Below are 27,463 nucleotides of genomic sequence, written 5' to 3'. Positions count from 1 at the left end.
TGAAGGGAGGAAATGAGGATCTGGTGGTTCACTGTGTCAAATGCAGCAGAGAGGTCTAGAAGGATGAGGACAGAGGAGAGAGAGGCTGCTCTAGCAGTGTGAAGCTGCTGAGTGACAGCAAGGAGGGCAGTCTCAGTTGAGTGACCTACCTTGAAACCAGACTGGTGAGGGTCAAGAAGATTATTGTGGTTAAGATAGGAGGAAAGTTGATTAAAGATAGCACGCTCAAGAATTTTGGAAACAAAGGGAAGGAGAGAGACAGGTCTGTAGTTATTTACTTCAGACGGGTCGAGGGTGGGTTTCTTCAGGAGAGGATTTACTCTTGCCTCCTTCAGAGAATTAGGGAAACAGCCAGTTGACAGGGAAGTGTTGATTAGATGGGTAAGAAAAGGAAGAAGGTCAGGGGCAATAGTCTGGAGAATGTGAGAAGGGATGGGGTCAAGGGGGCAGGTGGTCGGGCGGGCGGAGGTTACCAAGGTCAGAACTTGATTGGGAGACAGGGGGGTGAAAGAGGAGAGCGAAGGGGATGAAGATGAAGTTGTTGGAAGTGTGGTTATAGAAGGAGGATCAGAAAATGAAGAGCGTATGTCATCTATCTTTTTTGTAAAGTAGTTGACAAAGTGGCTTGGTAGAAGAGAGGAAGGAGGAGGGGGACTGGGAGGGTTGAGGAGGTTGGAAAAGATAGATTAGAGTTTTTTGGGGTTAGAAAATGAGGCTTGAATTGTAGTTTGGTAAAAAGTGCTTTTGGCTGTGGAAATAGAGGCAGAAAAAGAGGAGAGAAGAGACTGATAAGCTAGCAGGTCGTCCAGGTGTTTAGATTTCCACCATTTCCTTTCTGATGCTCGCATAGTGGCTCTGACGGCACGCACCGAGTCAGACAACCACGGAGCTGGGAAGGACTTACGGACCTGTCGTGACGTAAGAGGACAGAGAGAGTCAAGAGAGGATGACAGAGTAGAAAGGAGAATGTCAGTGGCAGAGTTAGGATGCATGAGTGAGAAAGAGTCAGTGGAAGGGAGGGCTGATAAAACAGAGGAGGCTAGAGAGGAAGGAGAGAGGGAACGAATGTTGCGACGGACAGGTACAGACTCTGTTGATGTGTTAAGGTTGTCAGTTTGAGATAATGGGAGAGAGTAAGAGATGAAGAAGTGGTCGGAGACATGAAGTGGGGTTACAGTGAGGTTAGATGTTGAGCAGTTTCTGGTGAAAATATAGTCCAGGTGGTTACCGGCTTTGTGAGTAGGAGGGGAAGGACTGAGTGAGAGAGCGAAAGAAGACAGTAAAAGTAAAAGATCAGATTACTTGTCTGTCTGGATGTTAAAGTCACCCAGAAGGATAAGTGCAGGGCCATTTTCTGGGAAGTTTGACAGGAGGACGTCTAATTCCTCCAGAAAATCTCCCAAAGAACCTGGTGGACGGTAGAGGACAACAATAGTTAATTGTACCGGTTGAGTAACAGTCACAGCGTGAAATTCAAAAGATGTTGGGGTAAAGATTGGAAGCGAGTAGAGAGAAAAACTCCATTTGTGTGAAATGAGTAAACCTGTACCGCCACCCCTACCAGTGGGTCTAGGTGTGTGGGTGAAGGAAAAGGCAGTGGAGAGGGCAGCTGGGGTGGATGTGTTGTCCGGTGTAATCCAGGTCTCAGTGAGAGCAAGGAAGTCAAGTGATTGCTGTGTAGCAAAGCCAGAGATGAAGTCTGCCTTGCGGGTAGCTGACTGGCAGTTCCATAGGCCCCCTGTGACAAGGTGTTAGGTATGTGTGGAGCGGGTTGGATAGATAAGACAGGAAAGGTTACGGTGTTGGTGAGAACGAGTACAAGGCCTATAGTAACTACGATGAGAAATGCGCACAGAAATTATACACATATTAAAAATAAAAAATGCAGCTTTATACTCAGCCTCCCCCGAAAGACTCCTTTGTCTTTATCCTCCAAATCTTCATACGATGAGTCTTCACAGACGCTGAAGCTGACGCTGCAAACAATTTTCCTGGTTTTTCCTTAGGCCACACACTCATTTCACAAATACACACCACCTCATATACTTAAATCCAATAGGCCTTCAAGTTTATACAGCTTGGAGATGGAAAATATGCATACAAATTATAATATGGTCAAAATACTCACTAAATTGACACTATAATCTTCTGGGTGAACACAGTGCGGACACAGTTCACCCGGTCTGAGACCATGGGAAGAATTTATTGAATGTAAAGCTACAGTAACTGATAAAGAACTGTAAAGGTAAGATAAGGTAAGATACATTTATTGTCCCACACACATGCACACATGGGGGAAATTTTGCTTTTCTGCTATGACCCATCTGGTGTACACAGGAGGACACACAGAGCAGTGGGCAGCCATGCACGGCGCCCCGGGGAGCAGGTGTTAGGGAGTAAGGTGCCTTGCTCAGGGGCACTTAGACAGTGGGGTGGGGTAGGCCCTTTGACAATAAAACGCCCCCCCCCCCCCCCCTTGTGTTGTCAGCCCGTGTCATCGCCTTTTCTTACAGGAGCGACGGAGACGCTTTGGATAGAATGAGTCAATTATCTGCACATGGAATAAACCACAATCAAATCCATATTTCATGTTGTTTTTTTGGCCTTTATTACAGTAACAATTCACATGGAAGCAGTGACATGTGCAAGTTGTCCATCCATGTGGACAACTTGCTGTGGACAAAGTGTGCACACAACTTTATCACAAAATATTAACATTCACGAACTTACATCGATGAGCAATACAAAACACACCTTGTCGTTCTCTGCCTTCACAGCCTCTGTCTTCACTTTAGGTGAAAACACACTTTTTTACATGTACACAACAGGTGATAGGTCGACATTTCGACTGATCCTGGGTTTGCTCTTCACAACAGACCCTTCACCATCTTTCCCCCGCTGGGGCACGAGAGGGAGCAGTGATGGTAAGTTAGGGTCTGGGAGGACAGACCTTTACCTTCACAGCCTCTGTCTTCACAGCCTCTGTCCTCACTTTAGGCTTTATATTCTGATCCTTTTCTTTCCTTGTTGGAACGTTGTTGTTTCCAATATAAAGCCAAAGGTGTAGTGAGGAGGGTAGGGCTGTGGTGGGGGCGGTTAACCGATTGGAGGGGGAGGTATAAAGCCAGAGGTGTGGGGATGAGGGTGCGGCTGTGGTGGGGTCGGGTAACCGATTGGAGGAGGAGGTATAAAGCCAGAGGTGTGGGGATGAGGGTGCGGCTGTGGTGGGGGCGGGTACTGGTATGATAAATGGTAACCCTGCGGAAGAAATCAGTGGAAGAAATTTAGTTACCTTTCAGAGTTAGGGTGAGGGTCAGGAACTATTCCAGTTCTCATGGATGTACAGGTGTCTGGTAAGGATGCACCTTAGTAAGTTAATGACTCCAATAATAGAATGTAACAGTGAATGCCCACTTTTAGAATTGATTGTGGGATTGTGTAAATAAAATATTTTTTCTCAAAATGCAGTTGCTATCATAATGACTTTTGGCTTTTACAGGAGCTTATAACATTGTTTCACATGTTGAGCTCTATAATAACAATGACAGATGCATTATTGTCAGGTCATCCGAGGGGACTCACATGTGGTCCAATTCCTGGGTTACTTTCTGGGCTTCGTCCCACAGTAGGTTCTGGATCCATTTCACTGAAACATAAACAAGCAGACATATTGAGACAAGTGGCAATGGCCCTTTACGTCAGACATCACATGTTGAGTGGGTGATTCCATGTTCTTGTACAAACTATAGGGGACTAAACTTACCCAGGTGGGGGTGGTTCGCCCTGGCCGGTAGAGTGCATAGGAGAATGTAGGTCAGCGACAGGTGCCGGAGCTGGTGAAACATCTTGACCTTCGACAGCAGCAGCATGAGGAGGAATAGGAGCAGCAGCAGTCGCAGTAGTAGTGGCAGTCGCAGCAGCAGAAACAGGAGCAGGAACAGGAGCAGGAGGAGAGGGTGCAGGAGGCTGAACCTGTGATTGAGGTGCAGCGGTGGGTACGTTTGCAGGAGGTGGGGGGGTGACATTGGCCAGCAGTGGGTCCTGCTGTCTGGAGATCTGGAGGCGGAGGCAGCGCTGCCTGTTGGGCCTGCTGACGTACGAGTTTGATGTTTGATGTTTCATTCTTGTAGATATTCACAAGCTGCATGAAGAAAAAGAGTTGCTTAACACCTCTGATCAAACCAATATGACATACATCAAGGAGCATGTGTTTTTGAAATGGGTTACCTGTCGAAGAAAGTTGTTGGGAATGAGAGCGTCAGGTGAAACATCTGCATGTTGGCATGGGTACAGTAAGGCCATCCGGATACCTGGAAACAAACAGTCATTAGTTCATAGCTATGATCCAGTCCAACAAATTAACACACTGAATCAATGAAACATAGCCCAGGATGGATTTTTATTACTAATCCATGTCACGAGAAAGAACTTACAAAGTTCGCAGTAACTGTATCCGCAGCAGGTTATAACTACTGCGTTCGTCATCAGGTCATTGCAGATTGGACACATGAGTTCCTGAGGGATTGGGCCTGAATCGTCCTCAGGTGATGACTGGTCATGTGGAGCAAAGTGGGGGTGCTCCTTCTTTCCTTGTGCGAACGCTTCCCTGTATGAACACATTCATAGACCTTTGACATAAAAGGTAAAAAACCACAAACGACATAAAATGAAAAGATAAATATGACGCTAGTTAATTCTAGTATAAGTTTTCTTGGAGGAAGAGGAGTTAAATAGTGTGTATTAATGGACATCCTTCACTTACGCATCTATTGCAGGTATTGCATATTCTCCACTGCTGGTTAACATGGCTCCTTCGGTTCCAGGATCTGCTTTCACCATGAAACTCTGAGGAATCCCCTCACTAATCCCGACTGGTTTAAGAACCTTAACACTTTTGTCCTAAGAGAATAACATCATACTTATTTAAAATCTAACATCACTACAGCGATGTAGTAACAATTAACTTCACATAGAATGAAATGAAATTATTCAGGATCCTTACCAACAGCATCGGGCACTGCTGAATGTAATGACCAGCCTTTACACAACAATAACAGATGTAGTTAGCGGGTGGAGATCCAACTGCTTTCTCGGGAAAACTAGAGAGACAAGCAAATCTTATTTTTCTAACTACAAGTGAATGTTGTTCATATTCAATTTATACGAATTCAGGCAAATAAAAGAGACAAATGTTTGTGTACTAACTTTATCGATGCATAGTAAAAGTTTGACTGCAGCTTCATGGCTTCGATCTTGTCATCCTCTGATGCATTTGCGTCGTACAGGTTAGCCATCTGAATAGACGCAAGACAAAAGTAGGATGTCTAAAAAAACGGGGACAAATCGATTCAACTTCATAAACTTTTTCTTGCAGTTCAGCCGGCATGTGCAGATACTTTACCTTGGCGAGTTGTGCGATCGACAGAGAAGGAGGAGAATCCGTCTGCAGGAGAATCATAGTACAGAAAATACAGGTGTTAACACAACATCTAAGCGATACACAGTGGAAGATAAGAGCCCAGATAGTTCCCCACCACATCTGTGTCCAGTCCCTCACGCCATTTAAGTCAAGGTGTTTGTCGAGTACTCAAAGTCCAGGAGATAATGCTTAGGTATATTAGAGTGAGAATTTAAACCACGGCTTTGTGTTACAATCCAGAAAAGGTTAACAGACCCATCTAGACTTGGGACTTTTTGGGAGTTGCTTCATTAAAACAAAGCTTAATTTAATTTTAAAGATCCATTAAAAAACTACTATATAATTATATATTCATGCCGATGTCAAATCCCTTTAAAATCATTTACAGCTAGTACACAAAAGGCAATTTTATCACAATAAGTTGCAAGATTCAATGTCCAGGAAACCCTCCCCAAAAAGACATCATGAAACACATAGAGGTTGAGATCTCAACACAAATGCAGCCAACACACGCTCAACAGAAGATACACAGAGCTCGATCAGTTTTTGACAGAATGTTTTTGAGACATGTGACTAGAGCCAGAAAGAGGAGAAGAGAGTGAGAGGTGAGAGGAGGAGGAAGACAGAGTGTTGTTTTTACATACCGGTGTAGGTGATATAACCGCAGCTTTGGAAACACGATGTCTGCAAAAACACACAGGACAAAAATAAACCATCAGTTACCAACATTGTGACCGACGACAGGATCAATTTAACAAGTATAACTAGGAAATCTAAACAGACCAGTGACTTAAAATCATCAGGGACTCTACTGAGTCACCATAAAACCAGTAATAACTGAATACATACACAATGAACATCTTGCCATTGGGCTTTACAATCACTGAGGAGAGTTCCGGGATGTGGGCTTCATCATCGGTATATACTACAAACACATCAAGCAACAAATCATTAGAAAACAAAAACACAACAATCTAACAATGACTCCACAATTCACTCAATAGAGCTGAAATGCCTTTGTAAGTAAACAGATGCATGAAGTGGGTTTGCAAAGACAATGATTAAACTTATTTATTCATATATACAGTTAGGTCCATAAATATTTGGACATTAACAACATTGTCATCCTTTTGGCTCTGTACACCACCATAATGGATTTTAAATGAAACACTCAAGATGTCCTTTAAGGGCAGACTCTCAGCTTTAATTTGAGGGTATTTACATCTAAATCAGGTGAACGGTGTAGGAATTACAACACATTTTATATGTGTTACCCCCCTTTTTAAGGGACCAAAAGTAATTGGACAATTGGCTGCTCAGCTGTTCCATGGCCAGGTGTGTGTTATTCCCTAGTTATTTCATTGACAAGGAGCAGATAAAAGGTCTAGAGTTCATTTCAAGTGAAGTATTTGTGTTTGGAATCTGTAGCTGTCAACTCTAATTATGAAGTCCAAAGAGCTGTCACTATCGATGAAGCAAGCCATCATTAGGCTGAAAAATCGAAACAAATCTATCGGAGAGATAGCAAAAACTTTAGGTGTGGCCAAAATCAACTGTTTGGTACATTCTTAAAAAGAAAGAACGCACTGGTGAGCTCAGCAACACCAAAAGACCCGGAAGACCACGGAAAACATCTGTGGTGGATGACAGAAGAATTATTTCCCTGGTGAAGAAAAACCCCTTCACAACAGTTGGCCAGATCAAGAACACTCTCCAGGAGGTATGCGTTTCTGTGTCAAAGTCAACAATCAAGAGAAGACTTCACAAGAGCAAATACAGAGGGTTCACCACAAGATGTAAACCATTGGTGAGCCTCAAAAACTGGAAGACCAGATTAGAGTTTGCCAAACGACATTTAAAAGAGTTAAATATTTCAATTCAAATATAACCAGTTGCAGTGAGTTGTGTAATGTTCCTGGAATCCCAGCAGAACTCACATGGATTTAATTATAGAAAAACATTCAAATCAGCAATGAGCAACTTGTTGTGTAAAGAAAAAAAAGGAAGAAAATATAAAAAGGTATTTACACAGAGTGTCCAATGTCCAGGTACGGACACTGGGAAAATAATCCACTGCAGACTGGCTGCATTATCCTGTAAAAAGACAACGATAGCTGAATATTAAATGCTCAAACTTCACTCAATAAAGCAAAACTTTTAAACAAATTACCGAAAGGTGATCCATGGGGTTCCTCGATGATGGTGGGAACCAAGAGGAAATGACATAGCTGTCTGCAGCAAACAGGTTCTCTACTCTCTATAACAGAGAAAGTTTGCTAAATCTCTTACTCTCGAAATATATTGACTGTTGAACTAGACTATCCAATCATTTTGAATTAAATATTTCACAGGAGTTACACTACCTTCTCAATCATTTTGAGACAAGAGTTCAGGATCTAGTAGAACACATAAACCCAAATTATTGAAAGATTTTGAAAAATATTACATAAACCATATCAGCACAGCACATTCTCTATGCCTACCGTTCCCTCCATGTCCTGCTGCAAACCCAGAGTCCAAAAGTCAAAGCGGGTCAGGATGATGTTATTCACCATTGCAAGGTGCTGAGTGTGACTTTTGGTCTCATCCAAGACATGAGACAGCTAGTGCAAGAAAACAAAGTCTTTATACATGTATGATTATATGAGTGACATTCATAGATAACCACAGTGGCACAATGGTTAACTTTACCAGTTGTTCCTGGCTGTCTTGGAGTTTCTGTCCCCAGTATGCTCTGTGTGCTGAAAACTTGTGGAGACTAGGGAAGTGTCCATGAGGTCTCTGCTCACTGTCATCATTTACTAGTGTAGAAAGCAACAACCGAAAAATTAAATTGTGTGAAAGTGTGAAATGACACATTTCTCATTTGATTGATGTGCAAAATAGAGCCATGACTCACACTCTTGAGAGTCTTCTTGTTCTTTCCCTGATGACCCAGTTGACATCACGGCTGATGGGGAGTGAGCTATAGGAAAAACATTCAACAAACTTTATTGTCTAAAGTAGATGAAGACGACAAATGTGCATAAATATTCAATCCCATACCTAAGACTACCATTCCAAGGGTGTCACATTGCATTTCTACTTCTGACTCATACTCATGAGAGTCTTCTTGTTCTTTCCCATATGACCCAGTTGACATCGCAGCTGATGGGGAGTGAGCTATAGGAAAAACATGCAACAAACGTTATTGTCTAAAGTAGATGAAGACGACAAATGTGCATAATTATTCAATTCCATACCTAAGACTACCCTTCCATGGGTGTCAAACTGCAATGAAACATCTGGAGGAACAATCTTGCTGTACTGATTTTTGATTGTTTGGTTTCTTGCCATGTTGTAATGGTGGAGAATGTTTCTTTGTAGAAAAATGTGTGTTGATGGGGTTGTCTGATTTAAAAAGTAGTTGTTTTTTCTCATCCCTGAAAACAGCTGCTCGGCACACTGGCTGTTAATTAGACCAGCAAGTTCAGGAACAAGCTCCAGTTTTCTTAGAACTTCACACTGGTCTTTGCTGTTCCCCTGGTGGAACACATCGTTTAAAGCAAAATGCTGTGAAGATCCAGTAAGAGGGTGACCATCTTTGTCAGCTGGCTTTTTTTGAAATTTCAGCCAGGGCAAGCTGACATGGACCTTTCCCTCCGAGGCCTGCTTCACGTTTTCTGGGGTGGGATCCAGTAACCTTCCCTGAAAAGGGGCAAATATTCCTGGCTGCCTGTGGTTGGCATGCAGTGCCAGACCCCTGGCATAATCATACACAGCCACATTGGGGAGGTGTTTCCAGGACAGCAAGAGGTCGACGTGGACTCTCTGCTCTAAGGTTGAATTTTACTGAAAAGACAACCCCACATGGGCAAGTGATAACTGCCCAACCACCTGTGAAACAGAAAAAAACAGTAATAACTGATATTAGGAGCATGTATAGCTAACCTACTACATAATGATAAGTAATTTCTTTAACACAACAATGTATAACAAAGTGAAAATATCTTCAACATTCCATATCATTTCACTTACCAGAAGCACCCCACACTTTCTCAAACACCTTGTTGTAGGTGACTCTACTAGACATTTTGTCAGACAGTCTCATAACCATATCTATCTTGGACCCCTTATCATCCACACCACACTGTTTGCACAGTGCCCTGACCTCCTGTACCTGTTGTGAACATGCAATTAAGTTGATATTGTTAATATAGCATAAACACATTTTTTATTAGCATAAAGAAGTGGATTTGGCATATTTCATCAACTCATTCACCTTCAGGTTCACAAGCTCATCTGTGAGCCGTTCCTCATTCATTTTTTCATCATCATTAAAGTTATCATCTCCATCCGTTTTGGGGCTTTGCAATTTTTCGAATTCTGTGTTCAACACAGAATTTGACCTCCGGGTGTGTGGGCCAATCCAGGGGGCCCAGTGATTATAACTTGGTGGCACAACAAAAGGGTTCTTCCGTCCATCTTTGTGAACAAATGTGATGAGTATTAGCTATCATAATCACAACATTAAACACATTTTAATATACTTTACTCTCTCTCCAACTGTTCTTTAGCTGTTCTGTCTTTTGACGAGACTTACATGGAATTAATCCCCGACTGAGCATTTCTGTGGCCACAGTGTTCCAGAAATGGTCCATGTCAACATTTCCATCATAGCCTTCAGGTGGACTTGGGATGTCACTCACTGTTAAAACAATAGTTTGTTATTCATAGCACAATCACTAAAAAAACACTCTGAACACGACATTTTGATGCATGGTTATACAAGGGCATGGGTAATATGATGTTACACAATACAGAGACAGATAAGGTGCTATACAAACAATGAAGCTAACATATGTGAAATAATAGCATAACTCACCTGGCATATTGAAAACCCCTTTTCTGTGGAGGTCCATAACAACAACTGCTGGGTTGTTTCCACATGACACACAACTGTACGTGTATTCATGGTCGGTCAGGGCCTCAAAGTGGAGGTATGCCGGCAATACTCTTTCTTTGTTTGGAAAGGACACCTTTTCCGTTGTCTCTATAATTTCTATCACTTTGCTGATAGCTGTATGGGTCTGGAAAATTATGAGAAACAGGAGTATTCCAATGTTATAACATTTCAAAATAAAAGTAATATATTTTGTAAGAGTTGCATCTTCAATCATCATTTATTTTACAGAAATTATCTGTAATGAATACATTTTAATAAAAGAGGAACAAGCAATGATATCTTATCATTAGTGTGCTTGCGGTAGCAAAGCACATCTAAGTCCTGAGAGCTGTGTGTGAGGGTGAAAGGTATAGTGGGTTTAAGACTTACTTTGCTGAGCTTTATCATTTAGTTGTATGTTTATTTGTTCGTCTTTAGTTGTATAGTGGTTTTTTTCTGTTTAGATTAGTTTGCTGAGTGAGTGTGTGAGTGTGAGTGTGTGTGCTAACAGGCAGCATGCCTGTGGCAGAGAGAGAGAGAGAGAGAGAGAGAGAGAGTGAGTACCTGTAGTGCATTCCTGACCATCAGGCACAAGTGCAGAGACAGGATGATGTGGTCATCAAAGTTGTGGATACCCTCCTCCCACTCCTGGTATCTGTAAATCATGCCACAGTTCAGGCATGATTTCCTGTATGTTGATATTCCTAAAAACACAGTCCAACCAAAGATCATGATTATTGCTTTTATGTCATTTGAGATTAGTAGAAACATTTTTTTCTTTTTCTCATGTAGGCTACATATAAATTATGTCACCCATTAACTGATAAGAACACAATAGAAAGACCTGTGATGGTACCAACCTTCAACTACACCTGTGCTTGTCAGGATCTTGCCTTTCGCTGTTATCAGATGTTCACAGAGTGTGTATTCACATTCTACACACTTTGTTTCTCTGGAGATAAGGTGCTTAGGAAAGCTGTCGTCTCTTCTCCCCTCTCTCGACTGCTCTATGAGAGCCTGGGGTATATTTGCCGGGAGCTTTTTGTTGTTGAGGAGGTATTTAAGCATCCTTGCGATTTTTCTGTCATCTGGTGGATAACTGTCCTCAGAGTCGCTGTCGTATTGGACTGTGCTGATCTCGGTAAGATTAATTGTCTCTTCCTCTGTGCTCTTCACCTTCCTAAAAAGCTCCCTCTTTGTTACAAACAGATGCCATTTAGCAACAGCTTTATGGATACAGGATTGTCTCGCTTTAGAGCAGGGACAATGCCAGGTGTTTTGCTTTGCATCATATGCCACAATAACTCTTCCCAACCTGCTGTGGTATGTTACCTTTTTTTCATAAACAGATATATGAAATTTAGATGGTGGACCACCTACAGTCAAGTGCACAGACAGAGGCACACCCTCAGCATCAGCATTTTTTTGGAAACGCAAGAGGCCGGCCTTACGCTCCTCACCAAACCACTTGTTTTCCACCATTCTTTCCAAGGCCTCACCTGGAAGTGTCACGGTTTGACCGTCAGTGCGTGGGCAATACAATAATGATTGGATGTGGTGGCACTCGAAAGGCAACATCCCGCTCCTTTGAGCAAAGTCAGCATTCAAACGACACTGGTCGACCTCACAGATGATCTTCTGTGCTGGCCCCCACATATTCTTGATTACATGTATGGGTGTTGCAGGACCACAAAAAGATTTTTCAACTGCAAACACACCATGTGTGCCATCGATACACTGACAGGCCAAAAATCTGTCCTTCGTTATTGTTGGGCCAGAGCCCAGCGGGGTGCCACCAGACACTGGAGCCGAGAGGAACAAAGGGTCCGGACCCTGGGAGGGAGCAGAAGGACCAGCACCCTTCAGGTCCCGGTCTCGCTCCCCTGGTGGCTTCCGGAACCGCAGCCCTGGTGGACGGAAGCCACCTCCTCGGGGACGTCCACCGTATGAACTAAAGGGACCAAGTCCTGGAGGCCATGATCGCTGGGAGAGAGAAAGGTATCGGTAATGTCTCGGTTACCCAGAGATTACTCCCCTCAGGGGAGAGGAAAAAGAGGTAGAGATGAGAGAGGTGCTCCCCCTCAACATCCTCCATCCTCTTCATCATCAGGGACTAAGTCCAGCACAAAAGTCCTTAAAACAAAGAAAGTAAACAAGAAGAGGTCCAGGGAGGAATCTGAGCCATCATACCATTCAGCAGACAGTGACTGTGGTACTCCCCTCAGAGATGAACCGATGGAAACAACAACGTTCCAACAAGGAAAGAAAAGGCTCAGAAAGTGAAGCCTAAAGTGAGGACAGAGGCTGTGAAGACAGAGGCTGTGAAGGTAAAGGTCTGTCCTCCCAGACCCTTACTTACCATCACTCAGGGGTGGACTGGCCATCTGGCATACCGGGCATCGTCCTGGTGGGCCGTTGACCCAATGTGGGCCGGTCTGGTCCGCTATGTTTTTTTTTCCTCTTCTTCCTCTCTAAATTCCCTCCAATTGGGCCGGCCAATTGGCTACAGAGGGCTAGCAGTGTGTTGCCAGCATCGACACATATTATTGGTCTATTGTTTGTCATTGTCAATCAATCATGGGCTGACAGGCTCAGAGAGCCCTGACAGTGCTGTCAATCACAACACAAACCAGGGTGGGGCGGGACCTCATGGCATTTGCGGGGGGAGTCGCGGGACGGGCTGCTGCTGAGACAGAAACTTAAAATGGATAATAAGAGTTAAAAACGCCCGGGTGGCGCTGAGAAGCATCGGAAAAAAAAGCTGAAGTCTCTGGAGGTGGAGGCTGCTAAATGTGCCAAACTGACGGACCTGTTTGGTGCCGGGTTCACCAGCCCAGCAGCAGCAGGTGCCTTTTGATGAGCGAGTGGAGGCAGACATGGTAAGTAACGTTGGCCTGGGGCTGGCTAGGCTACATTTTTGAGACATGTCCAAAACAAAGTAGAAAACGTTTTTGATTTTGTTTTAATATGCCGAATTGTGATATTATGGGTTATTATTGTTCAGATGATTTAGCTAAGCTAGCTAAGAGCTGCTAACGTCGTTTACTGTTGCCATAGCTGAGCTGTAAATAGAGATGCAGAATCAAGATGTATTGAAAACAGAATACAAGTAAACCTATAGGGAATAATTAGTTTAATTTGAAATATTTGCCATTGAATTTATTGTAATCTTTCAATTCATTTATTGTTTACTGAGGTGATAACTATTTAATAGGTATAATTTGTGTGTAAATGTTCCACTGATAAGGTGAGAAATATTTATTATTATTGTTATTATCACACAAGTTTTATTGTGCTTATGTGTTGATCCTTAATGGTGTGATCATATACACTAAATGATCAATTATTCTCCATTACAGGTTGTTGTGATATATTTGAGGAGTCGTTCTCCCTCTGTTTTATATGTGGACATTTGGGACCACTGTTAGAATTTGGTAAGTTAATCATGTATTTTTTTATGTATAAATTCATACTTCATAATTATAATAATTTTCAAAAGGTTTTAAAATAAACACACATCCAAAAAGTTCTCAACTCTAAGTGCAGGACAGTGGAAAACATTTTCTTTATTTTTCAGACATTATAATGTATCCATGTCCTTCTCCGGTTGACCACTTGACATGTGAGAGCCTGAGGAGTTGTTCCCCCTCTGTCCATGTTCGAGGACTTGCCCTCTGTCTGCCTCCACTCTCTGCCTTCACTGTACCAAAGTTTGTCTGTTGAGTCTCCTCTAGTCTGGTGAGTTTATCATTTTTTATGTTTTATGAAATCATACTTAATTTGTGATGATAGGAGACATTATAATGTATCCATGTCCTTCTCAGGTTGACCACTTGACATGTGAGAGCCTGAGGAGTTGTTTTCCAGACACAGGTAGAGCTGGCAGGGGCGTCACCCTGGGCCTGCCCTTTTGGGCTGGGCTTCAGCTGCAGATCTAAAGGCTGCTTCCAGGGGCATGGGGCCCTCGGCCTTTGTTTTTCTTTGCTTCTGCACTTTACAACATACATCACACCTTATTTTCACACATCCAAACACCGTTAACACCACTGACGCGTAACATATTTTACACATCCCACTACGTAGTTAGAGCTATCTTGATTTGGAGTTAAATAAATTTACTTTTGGCTTGAGAGGTTTGTGTGTGGCCTCCCTTCTTGTTGCCATCTTTGAGCTAGGTGGTAACAGTAGTAAGCATGAGAGAAGACGCCGCGAGATTTGTGGACTTCTATGTGGTGTCCGCTGATAATGTAGTGGGCTGGTCTGGACAGACAATGCCAGGGCTGAATTTTTGTCCCAGTCCACCCCTGCCATCACTGCTCCCTCTCGTGCCCCAGCGGGGTAAGATGGTGAAGGGTCTGTTGTGAAGAGCAAACCCAGGATCAGTCGAAATGTCGACCTATCACCTGTTGTGTACATGTAAAAAAGTGTGTTTTCACCTAAAGTGAAAAGGCAGAGAACGACAAGGTGTGTGTTGTATTGCTCATCGATGTAAGTTCGTGAATGTTAATATTTTATGAAAAAGTTGTGTGCATACTTTGTCCACAGCAAGTTGTCCACATGGATGGACAACTTGCACATGTCACTGCTTCCATGTGAATTGTTACTGTAATAAAGGCAAAAAAACCAACATGAAATATGGATTTGATTGTGGTTTATTCCATGTGCAGATAATTGACTCATTCTATCCAAAGCGTCTTCGTCGCTCCTGTAAGAAAAGGCGATGTCACGGGCTGACAACACAAGGGGGGGGGGGGGGGCGTTTTATTGATCCGTTCATTATTGCCACGGAGTGACAACAAAAACAACATACCTGGACGGACAACACCTGGATCTGTTCCACACTGTCAAAGGGCCTACCCCACCCCACTGTCTAAGTGCCCCTGAGCAAGGCACCTTACTCCCCTAACACCTGCTCCCCGGGGCGCCGTGCATGGCTGCCCACTGCTCTGTGTGTCCTCCTGTGTACACCAGATGGGTTATAGCAGAAAAGCTAAATTTCCCCCATGTGTGCATGTGTGTGGGACAATAAATGTATCTTACCTTATCTTACCTTTACAGTTCTTTATCAGTTACTGTAGCTTTACATTCAATAAATTCTTCCCATGGTCTCAGACCGGGTGAACTGTGTCCGCACTGTGTTCACCCAGAAGATTATAGTGTCAATTTAGTGAGTATTTTGACCATATTATAATTTTTATGCATATTTTCCATCTCCAAGCTGTATAAACTTGAAGGCCTATTGGATTTAAGTATATGAGGTGGTGTGTATTTGTGAAATGAGGGAGTGTGTGGCCTAAGGAAAAACCAGGAAAATTGTTTGCAGCATCAGCTTCAGCGTCTGTGAAGACTCATCGTATGAAGATTTGGAGGATAAAGACAAAGGAGTCTTTCGGGGGAGGCTGAGTATAAAGCTGCATTTTTTATTTTTAATATGTGTATAATTTCTGTGCGCATTTCTCATCGTAGTTACAATAGGCCTTGTACTCGTTCACACCAACACCGTAACCTTTCCTGTCTTATCTATCCAACCCGCTCCACACATACCCAACACCTTGTCACAGGGGGCCTATGGAACTGCCAGTCAGCTACCCGCAAGGCAGACTTCATCTCTGGCTTTGCTACACAGCAATCACTTGACTTCCTTGCTCTCACTGAGACCTGGATTACACCGGACAACACATCCACCCCAGCTGCCCTCTCCACTGCCTTTTCCTTCACCCACACACCTAGACCCAGTGGTAGGGGTGGCGGTACAGGTTTACTCATTTCACACAAATGGAGTTTTTCTCTCTACTCGCTTCCAATCTTTACCCCAACATCTTTTGAATTTCACGCTGTGACTGTTACTCAACCGGTACAATTAACTATTGTTGTCCTCTACCGTCCACCAGGTTCTTTGGGAGATTTTCTGGAGGAATTAGACGTCCTCCTGTCAAACTTCCCAGAAAATGGCCCTGCACTTATCCTTCTGGGTGACTTTAACATCCAGACAGACAAGTCATCTGATCTTTTACTTTTACTGTCTTCTTTCGCTCTCTCACTCAGTCCTTCCCCTCCTACTCACAAAGCCGGTAACCACCTGGACTATATTTTCACCAGAAACTGCTCAACATCTAACCTCACTGTAACCCCACTTCATGTCTCCGACCACTTCTTCATCTCTTACTCTCTCCCATTATCTCAAACTGACAACCTTAACACATCAACAGAGTCTGTACCTGTCCGTCGCAACATTCGTTCCCTCTCTCCTTCCTCTCTAGCCTCCTCTGTTTTATCAGCCCTCCCTTCCACTGACTCTTTCTCACTCATGCATCCTAACTCTGCCACTGACATTCTCCTTTCTACTCTGTCATCCTCTCTTGACTCTCTCTGTCCTCTTACGTCACGACAGGTCCGTAAGTCCTTCCCAGCTCCGTGGTTGTCTGACTCGGTGCGTGCCGTCAGAGCCACTATGCGAGCATCAGAAAGGAAATGGCGGAAATCTAAACACCTGGACGACCTGCTAGCTTATCAGTCTCTTCTCTCCTCTTTTTCTGCCTCTATTTCCACAGCCAAAAGCACTTTTTACCAAACTACAATTCAAGCCTCATTTTCTAACACCAAAAAACTCTAATCTATCTTTTCCAACCTCCTCAACCCTCCCAGTCCCCCTCCTCCTTCCTCTCTTCTACCAAGCCACTTTGTCAACTACTTTACAAAAAAGATAGATGACATACGCTCTTCATTTTCTGATCCTCCTTCTATAACCACACTTCCAACAACTTCATCTTCATCCCCTTCACTCTCCTCTTTCACCCCCCTGTCTCCCAATCAAGTTCTGACCTTGGTAACCTCCGCCCGCCCGACCACCTGCCCCCTTGACCCCATCCCTTCTCACATTCTCCAGACTATTGCCCCTGACCTTCTTCCTTTTCTTACCCATTTAATCAACACTTCCCTGTCAACTGGCTGTTTCCCTAATTCTCTGAAGGAGGCAAGAGTAAATCCTCTCCTGAAGAAACCCACCCTCGACCCGTCTGAAGTAAATAACTACAGACCTGTCTCTCTCCTTCCCTTTGTTTCCAAAATTCTTGAGCGTGCTATCTTTAATCAACTTTCCTCCTATCTTAACCACAATAATCTTCTTGACCCTCACCAGTCTGGTTTCAAGGTAGGTCACTCAACTGAGACTGCCCTCCTTGCTGTCTCTCAGCAGCTTCACACTGCTAGAGCAGCCTCTCTCTCCTCTGTCCTCATCCTTCTAGACCTCTCTGCTGCATTTGACACAGTGAACCACCAGATCCTCATTTCCTCCCTTCAGGACCTCGGTGTCTCAGGCTCTGCTCTCTCCCTGCTCTCTTCCTACCTCAATGAGCGCACTTATAGGGTAACTTGGCGAGGATCTGTGTCTGAACCTTGTCCTCTCACTACTGGGGTCCCTCAGGGTTCTGTCCTTGGTCCTCTCCTCTTCTCTTTGTACACCAACTCCCTCGGCTCTGTCATTCACTCACACGGCTTTTCCTACCATAGCTATGCCGATGACACCCAACTAATCCTGTCCTTTCCCCGATCAGAAACACAGGTAGCAGCACGAATCACTGCCTGTCTGACCGACATCTCTCAGTGGATGTCTCAACATCACCTGAAGATTAACCTTGACAAGACTGAACTACTTTTCCTTCCAGGGAAAGACTCTCCCATCCACGACCTGACTATTAACTTTGACAACTCTGTGTTAACTCCCACTCAGACGGCTAGGAACCTGGGCGTAACACTCGACAGCCAACTCTCCCTCTCTGCCAACATTACTGCAACAACACGGCCCTGTCGATTCATGCTGTACAACATCAGGAGAATACGCCCCCTTCTCACTCAGAAGGCGGTGCAGGTTCTGGTCCAGGCTCTGGTCATCTCACGTCTAGATTACTGTAACTCCCTCCTGGCAGGTCTACCTGCTACTGCCATCCGACCTTTGCAGCTCATCAGAATGCAGCAGCTCGACTGGTTTTTAACCAACCTAAATTCACTCACACTACTCCTCTCCTCCGCTCCCTTCACTGGTTACCAGTGGCTGCTCGCATCCGGTTCAAAACACTAGCACTTACGTACCATGCTGTGAACGGATCCGGTCCAGTCTACATCCAGGACCTGGTCAAACGTTACACCCAAGCTCGTTCACTCCGCTCTGCTTCGGCTAATCGGCTCGTTGCTCCCTCACTGCGAGCTAAACACTCATCAAAAACACGACTGTTTGCGGTCCTGGCTCCTAAATGGTGGAATGAGCTCCCCATTGACATCCGGACATCAGAAAGTTTACACATCTTCCGCCGAAAACTAAAAACATACCTCTTCCGACTTTACCTTGAATAAAAAAAACAAAAACAAAAAAAACACTAACAACTTTTGAAACTAACACTTAAGCACTTAAATGGCACTTACTTATAGCACTTTGTAGTTTTGCTTTATTTTGAAGAAATTGTACTTTCTTGATTCTTGTCGTCCTTGGTCTGTACCCTCGGGTTTGAATGCACTTATTGTAAGTCGCTTTGGATAAAAGCGTCAGCTAAATGAAATGTAATGTAATAATGTAATGTAAGGAGATCAACACCCTATATCAAGGTGTGCATAATTATTAGGCAGCTTCTTTTCCTCAGGCAAAACGCTAAAGTCTTTCAGAGGGATGCAGCACTCTTGAAATTGTTAAGATATTGGGGCGTGATCACAGAACCATCAATTGTTTGTTGCAAATAGTCAACAGGGTCACACGAAATGTGTTGAGAAAAAAAGACACAAATTAACTGCCAAAGATTTGAGAAGAATTAAACGTCAAGCTACCAGGAACCCATTATCCTCCAGTGCTGTCATATTCCAGAACTGGAACCAACCTGGAGTGGCCAGAAGTACAAGGTGCTCAGTGCTCAGAGACATGGCCAAGCTGAGGAAGGCGGAAACCCGGTCACCAAAGAACAAGACACATAAGTTCAAACGTCAAGACTGGGCCAAGAAATATCTGAAGACAATTTTCAAAGGTTTTATGGACTGATGAGATGGGAGTGACTCTTGACGGAGCAGATGGATGGGCCCGTGGCTGGATCAGTAACAGGCACACAGGTACACTTTGACTCAGATGCAAGCAAGGTAGAGGTGGGGTACTGGTATGGGCTGTTATTATTAAAGATGAGCTAGCTGGACCTTTTTCAGGTTGAAGATTGACTCAAAATCAAATACCAAACCTACTGCCAGTTTTGAGAAGACACTTTCTTCAAGCAGTGGTACAGGAAAAAGTCTGCATCTTTCAAGAAGACCATGATTTTTATGCAGGACAATCTCCATCGCATGCATCAAAGTACTCCACTGCATGGCTAGCCAGTAAAGGGCTTAAAGATGAAAGAATAATAACATGGCCCCCTTCCTCACCTGACCTTAACCCTGTTGAGAACATGTGGGCCCTTCTTAAACGGGAGATTAACGGGAGATTTACGGTGAAGGAAAACTGTACACCTCTCTGAACAGTGTGTGGGAGGCTGTGGTTGCTGCTGCACAAAAAGTTGATCGTCAACAGAGCAAGAAACTGTAAGAGTCCATGAATGGAAGGCTTATTACTGTTATTGAAAAGAAGAGTGGCTATATTGCTCCTTGATTATTTTTTTTGAAATGTCAGAAATGATTATTTGTACATTTTTAGTTGTTTGTTTATTATTCTCACTTTAACAGATGAAAATAAACAAGTGAGATGGGAAAATGTAATAGATGCATAGTAATTCTGCACAGTAATAGTTGCCCAATAATTGTGGACACATAGATATTCTCCTAAGAAAGCCAAAACCTCACTTTTACTTTCTTGAATATTCAGGTTTGAGGTTTATTAACATTTTGGATTGACTGAGAGCACTGTAGTTGTTCAATAATAAAACCAATCCTCCAAAATACAACTTGCATAATAATTGTGCACACAGTGTATAGATGGGTGCTATGGTTTTCAATCACGTGTACGATAATGAACGAAACACCACAGAAATCCACACCAATCCCATTGCTGTCACACTGCCTGCAAACACTCCAGTGTGTCTGTGCAGGATATCTGAACAATCTACAGGAGTGTGCGGCAATCCGTTAACACATTAATAAAACAACAAAATCAATTAAAATGATGATTGAAAGAGAGAACAAAACAAATAAGAGACAATATATTCTTTATTTTCTTCTTCTCAAAGTGGACGGTTACACAGGATGTTGAATACATTACCTCGACGTGTGAACGGTCCAATCGCGAAGCAGACGAGCGCTTCAGAAGTTCAGTGTCTCTGACATCATCTTCCACTAGTCCATCAGCTCCTCCCGCTCCTCCTCCTTCCTCTCCATCAGAGACTCCAGCTCAAAGTCCACCTGACACACAAGCAGTCGAAACATTATACTGTGGTCTCAGTGGGCTGTATCCAGTAAATAAAATAAATACATACAAAATTTATAAATATATAAATAAATACAGAAATAAATAAAATCAAACAAATATAAAATTCACAGACACATTTCTATAAGGATTATTACTCCTACAAATGATCAGCTGATGAAAGACTAACAAAAAAACTAATACGTTTGAGAACTCAATTTAAGTAATTCTTCAAACAAACATTTGCACTTTCCAGCTTTTCCCGTGTGAAAATGTGTTGTTTTAATATGTCTCAGTCATTTGGATGCATTCACTTAGGATCAGGGACATTTTAACCAGCATTTTCCCTTCATACAGTCATTACTTCTGTCGTGGAGGCTATGTTTGCATTGCTGTTTGTCTTTTAGCAGGATTATGCAAAAACTACTGAAAAGATTTTATTAAAAACTTTCTCACTTTCTTTAACATTGTCAGGTTTTGTGTTTGTGATAATGCAGAGATCTTGATGTGAAAAATCCGGCTCATAAAACACACTCAGAATCACCAGGGGACTGTTATTAATGAGTGTGCTAAAGCTTTTAAAGAATCATTAGAAAACAGTAATAAAATGTGCCCAGAATACAGAAGACAAGCCTGTATGAGAAAAGTATGAATGTGACTTGATATGAGTGGTGTGTGCTGGAGATACACCAATAAAGTCACGTTTCTTATCTAAGAAGAACAGCTGCTCAGTTGTGTATTGATTGTTAACTGCTGAGGATGTGCACAAATAAACTAAAACGAGTTAATGAGAAATAAAGTTTAAGTGTGTTGGGGACTCCCCCTCCATCTGAGCCAGAACCTCCAGCTCGTCTGCGAACTGGTCCTCGAACTCATCCTGGATCTCGAACAGTTCGTCATATTCGTCCATGTTAAACCCACGTTGAGAGACACTGTGGTTCTACACAAGTCTCAAGACAAACGCACTATTTACTCAAATGAAATAAAAAGTCCATTGGCTGCCTGAGATGGTTTCACGGAGAAGATTACCCGGCAATTTTGTTGTTGTGAAGTTTAACTTCCGGGTTACAGATTCATTTTCTTCTTCTTCTCGTAAAAAAACAACAATCGAACAACGCTCATTATCGCCCCCAGTTGGTGTGGAAGGGGACTGCAGATTTTAAATAAAACAATGTGGCAGCAAAGACACGGTCTTTAATCTTTGTAACAACTAATGAAGTTGACTGTGAAGTGTGGCAGTATATCAGCAGCAGTTTCTGTCTTGACCTATCAGTGGCAGTTTCTGTTGACACCGAAATACCTTCTACGAGCTGCTGGCCACGATTTGGGCTTGCCGTTACTGTTTTTTTTCCCAATCTGCCCTGGTTTGGCTCCAGTTCCATCCTGCACCCCTGTGCTTGATTGACCTGTGAAAATGCCGGTAGTTGACTGTAGGTTTTTTGCACAACCGGAATACAGCACAGTCACTTTTGATGGGTTGTATATCACCCTCAACGAGCTCAAAAAGCAGATTATGAGCCAGGAGCGCCTCGAGGCCCCAGACTGCGACCTGCAGATCACAAATGAGCAGACTTGTGAAGGTAAGTTGTCAGCTGACGCCTTCACTCATGTGTGACACATCGGTCAGACATTATTTTTAGAGGGTTACCGTAAAAATTTTTTTCAAATGGCAATAACATAGCCTTCTGTTAATTAATTGTTTCATCTCTTTACAGGGTTTTGTCTAAAGTAACAAACAACTATCTCCTGAGCCTTATTGCTTAACACTTTTTTTTTTAATAAATTATAAATTTTTATATAGACAATATACAGTTAGGTCCATAAATATTTGGACATTGACACAATTTTCATCATTTTGGCTCTGTACACCACCACATTGGATTTGAAATGAAACAATCAAGATGTGCGTTAAGCGCATACTTTCAGCTTTAATTTGAGGATATTTACATACGAATCAGGTGAACGGTGTAGGAATTACAACACATTTTATATGTGGCCCTCCCTTTTTAAGGGACCAAAAGTAATTGGACAAACTAACTAAATCATAAATGTAATTGTCACTTTTAATATTTGGTTGCAAATGCTTTGCAGTCAATGACTGCAAAGTCAAAGCCTGAAGTCTGGAACCCCTATGGGTTGTCTGGTGATGTCTATACATCACCAGACAATGGGTTTCGTCCCTGGTGATGCTCTAATGCAACTGTCTTCAGTTCCTGCTTGTTCTTGGGGCATTTTCCCTTCAGTTTTGTCTTCAACAAGTGAAATGCATGCTCAATTGGATTCAGGTCAGGAGATTGACTTGGGCATGGCAGAAAATTCCACTTCTTTGCCTTAAAAACTCTTTGGTTGCTTTCGCAGTATGCAGGGGTGGACTGGCCATCTGGCATACCGGGCATCGTCCCGGTGGGCCGTTGACCCAATGTGGGCCGGTCTGGTGCTATGTTTTTTTTTATTTATTTATTTTTCTCTTCTCCCTCTCTAAATTCCCTCCAATTGGGCCGGCCAATTGGCTACAGAGGGCTAGCAGTGTGTTGCCAGCATCGACACATATTATTGGTCTATTGTTTGTCATTGTCAATCAATCATGGGCTGACAGGCTCAGAGAGCCCTGACAGTGCTGTCAATCACAACACAAACCAGGGTGGGGCGGGACCTCATGGCATTGGCGGGGGGAGTGAGACAGAAACTTAAAATGGATAATAAGAGTTAAAAACGCCCGGGTGGCGCTGAGAAGCATTGGAAAAAAAAGCTGAAGTCTCTGGAGGTGGAGGCTGCTACATGTGCCAAACTGACGGACCTGTTTGGTGCCGGGTTCACCAGCCCAGCAGCAGCAGGTGCGCCGGGAGACGAGCGAGGAGGACTCGACAATGATGAGCGAGTGGAGGCAGACATGGTAAGTAACGCTGGCCTGGGACTGGCTAGGCTACATTTTTGTAGCATGTCCAAAACAAAGTAGAAAACGTTTTTGATTTTGTTTTAATATGCCGAATTGTGATATTATGGGTTATTATTGTTCAGATGATTTAGCTAAGCTAGCTAAGAGCTGCTAACGTCGTTTACTGTTGCTAAACTTTCTGAGCTGTAAATAGAGATGCAGAATCAAGCTAATTCTTTTCAGAAGTTTTATTGTGCTTATGTGTTGATCCTTAATGGTGTGATCATGTACACTAAATGATAAATTGTTCTCCATTACAGGTTGTTGTGATATATTTGAGGAGTCGTTCTCCCTCTGTTTTATATGTGGACATTTGTGACCACTGTTATAATTTGGTAAGTTTATCAAGTATTTTTTAATGTATAAGTTCATACTTCATAATTATAATAATTTTCAGAAGGTTTTAAAAGAAACACACATCCAAAAAGTTCTCAACTCTAGGTTCAGGACAGAGGAAAACATTTTCTTTATTTTTCAGACATTATAATGTATCCATGTCCTTCTCAGGTTGACCACTTGACATGTGAGAGCCTGAGGAGTTGTTCCCCCTCTGTCCATGTTCGAGGACTTGCTCTCTGTCTGCCTCCACTCTCTGCCTTCACTGTACCAAAGTTTGTCTGTTGAGTCTCCTCTAGTCTGGTGAGTTTATCATTTTTTATGTTTTATGAAATCATACTTAATTTGTGATGATTAGAGACATTATAATGTATCCATGTCCTTCTCAGGTTGACCACTTGACATGTGAGAGTCTGAGGAGTTGTTTTCCAGACACAGGTAGAGCTGGCAGGGGCGTCACCCGAGGAACCCCTGACTGCAGCTCGCAGATCGAGGAGGAGCTTAATTTTCCCTAAATGTGGGCTGGTCTAAACGTTTAAGCAAAAAAGCGGGAGATCGTATTTCCGTCTGAGTCCATAATACTGCGCGCTTTTCTGCCTAGAGGTAAGTTGCCGCTCTCTGTTCGTGTACATTGTAAACTAATGTATGGATAGACCAACAAGTTGATAATTAAAATATTCATGCAAGTAACATGCATAGGCCTAATGTTTATGTCATGAGGTCGTTTGAATAATAGCATTTAGGCAGTGTTTTTCCAGCTTTTTTAACCCTTTTGTGCATGGCGTCCACATATGACGACAATTAAATAAACTCCAATATTTTGGGCTTATCATGGTAATATTCTCTAAAACCACATTGGTGAAATATATTTCGTGAAACATTGAAACCTGATTTAAATTTTGCTTTTCCCCTCCAGATTTGCCTACATTGTATCGCCATCCTACCACAGCTCGCACACGCACACTGCACAACCACATTGCACCACAGTGCACCACATAACACACACATTACAAAACCAACAGTTCTTTTAAGAACCACTGTCTGTCTGTCTGTCTGTCTGCCTGTCTGTCAGTCACTGTCAGTGTCCTGATTTTCTCTGGTCAGGTAGGTTCACTGCAATGCTTAAAAAAAATCTTATTTCATATCCAGGTTTATAAAAACAGTAACTAATGCGCTATATTTGTGTGTGTTTCTACCCTATAGTATGTCTGAGAGAAATAAAGAAGGTAATCAATAAATCATTCACTGGAATTAGAGTATGATAAGGCATAATAACAGGATTCCAATATCAACATCTAATGCATGGCCTTATTCTTTGCATAGTGCATTACATTTTGAAATTGGAATTCTGCATTGACAATGGTCAAAATAAATGTAATGAAATACATTCCTTTATTCATTATGTGTGTCCATTTGTTACCCACAGCTACTTTGATTGACCTTGTGTTGCCTTCATACATGTGCGTGCGTGTGTGTGTGTATGTGCGTGACAGGTGTCCCACTGCGGTCCCCCCCGCTACATGGAGCCCCACATCCTGGGCTGGAGGCCTCTCATGCTCAAGCTCAGGCTCATTTGAAGTATCCTCTTCCTGAGGCCACCCCCGATGACGTCAATGTGGTAAAAAAGATAACAATTTCAGTGTCAATTTCAGATGGTAAAAGTTATGTTTTAGCAGGGGTTTAAGTGATGCTGTGCCTTTTAATGTTTATTCTTTTCCCCTCTGATATATAGAGACACATTAATATACTTATGGATGGTGATACACCAAACATTAATAAGATCACCAACAGTGAACTGTTCCACTGTCCCTTCTGTAAATACGTGGGTGCAAAATTTAAGGTCGACTACCATGTAAAATGCCATTCGTCAGTGAAACACAAAGGTGCTTATCTAAAATATTACACAAATGAATTACTTTGTATTTTTTCACAAGTATGAATCTTACTCCCTCAATTCCTCTCTTACAGAGTTCACAATAATCAAGTGTGGATTAAGTTGTCGGACGGCAACACATTTTCATTGTTGCTATTGTGCAGCAACACTTAGAAATCGATCGCAATTGGTAAGGCACCTACAAATACACCAGGAGGAGGTGCAAGCTGCAGCCCCTGTACAGCACTTTGTGGCCCCCGCTCAACTCCCTCAGCTCCCCGTGGCCCTCGCTCAGCTCCCCGTGGCCCTCCCTCAGCTCCCCGTGGCCCTCCCTCAGCTCCCCGTGGCCCTCGCTAAGGTCGCTAAGGTCCCTCAGCTCCCCGTGGCCCTCCCTCAGCTCCCCGTGGCCCTTGCTAAGGTCGCTAAGGTCCCTCAGCTCCCCGAGGCCCTCCCTCAGCTCCCCGTGGCCCTCGCTAAGGTCCCTCAGCTCCCCGTGGCCCTCCCTCAGCTCCCCGTGGCCCTTGCTAAGGTCGCTAAGGTCCCTCAGCTCCCCGTGGCCCTCCCTCAGCTCCCCGTGGCCCTCGCTAAGGTCCCTCAGCTCCCTGTGGCCCTCGCTCAGCTCCCATTGGCTCCTGCAGAATGTTCCACTGCCACTAAAGCATCAAGTGAGCAAAATAAATTCTGTTGTCCTCATTGCAAGTTGATTTTAAACAAAAAAAACTTCAAAACACACAGCAGGAGAAAACACACCAACCTCCTTGAGACAATAACGAAGGACAGATTTTTGGCCTGTCAGTGTATCGATGGCACACATCGTGTGTTTGCAGTTGAAAAATCTTTTTGTGGTCCTGCAACACCCATACATGTAATCAAGAATATGTGGGGGCCAGCACAGAAGATCATCTGTGAGGTCGACCAGTGTCGTTTGAATGCTGACTTTGCTCAAAGGAGGGGGATGTTGCCTTTCGAGTGCCACCACATCCAATCATTATTGTATTGCCCACGCACTGACGGTCAAACCGTGACACTTCCAGGTGAGGCCTTGGAAAGAATGGTGGAAAACAAGTGGTTTGGTGAGGAGCGTAAGGCCGGCCTCTTGCGTTTCCAAAAAAATGCTGATGCTGAGGGTGTGCCTCTGTCTGTGCACTTGACTGTAGGTGGTCCACCATCTAAATTTCATATATCTGTTTATGAAAAAAAGGTAACATACCACAGCAGGTTGGGAAGAGTTATTGTGGCATATGATGCAAAGCAAAACACCTGGCATTGTCCCTGCTCTAAAGCGAGACAATCCTGTATCCATAAAGCTGTTGCTAAATGGCATCTGTTTGTAACAAAGAGGGAGCTTTTTAGGAAGGTGAAGAGCACAGAGGAAGAGACACTTAATCTTACCGAGATCAGCACAGTCCAATACGACAGCGACTCTGAGGACAGTTATCCACCAGATGACAGAAAAATCGCAAGGATGCTTAAATACCTCCTCAACAACAAAAAGCTCCCGGCAAATATACCCCAGGCTCTCATAGAGCAGTCGAGAGAGGGGAGAAGAGACGACAGCTTTCCTAAGCACCTTATCCCCAGAGAAACAAAGTGTGTAGAATGTGAAT

The 27,463-nt window shown here is 43.3% G+C and overlaps 1 protein-coding gene and 2 long non-coding RNA genes across 4 annotated transcripts in view; 1 reads left to right on the top strand and 2 right to left on the bottom strand.

Annotated features, from left to right (window-relative positions):
- The window catches only part of LOC128429698 (E3 ubiquitin-protein ligase RBBP6-like), a 64,509-nt gene that overhangs the window by 18,464 nt on the left and 18,582 nt on the right, over positions 1-27,463 (bottom strand). Inside the window, 1 exon segment of the mRNA XM_053415526.1 lies at positions 8,169-8,200. Coding sequence (XP_053271501.1) covers positions 8,169-8,200 — 32 coding nt within the window.
- LOC128430407 (uncharacterized) lies at positions 7,491-7,894 on the bottom strand. The gene is made up of 3 exons (XR_008334018.1): positions 7,783-7,894; positions 7,590-7,676; positions 7,491-7,513 (listed from the first exon to the last, which is right to left on the bottom strand). It is a non-coding gene; the product is annotated as an uncharacterized LOC128430407 (long non-coding RNA).
- Positions 23,420-25,806, top strand: LOC128430380 (uncharacterized). 2 transcript variants are annotated; one of them, XR_008334012.1, is made up of 8 exons: positions 23,420-23,605; positions 23,908-23,982; positions 24,155-24,286; positions 24,373-24,586; positions 24,900-25,087; positions 25,187-25,209; positions 25,477-25,601; positions 25,716-25,806. It is a non-coding gene; the product is annotated as an uncharacterized LOC128430380 (long non-coding RNA). The 2 variants fall into 2 exon arrangements; XR_008334011.1 differs by having other exon boundaries at positions 24,900-25,209.

This window comes from Pleuronectes platessa, chromosome 3 (genome assembly GCF_947347685.1).
Source record: "Pleuronectes platessa chromosome 3, fPlePla1.1, whole genome shotgun sequence".
In the NCBI taxonomy this organism is placed as follows: Eukaryota; Metazoa; Chordata; class Actinopteri; order Pleuronectiformes; family Pleuronectidae; genus Pleuronectes; species Pleuronectes platessa.
Note: the sequence above shows the minus strand (reverse complement) of the source record. Positions and strands in the feature narration are given on the sequence as shown.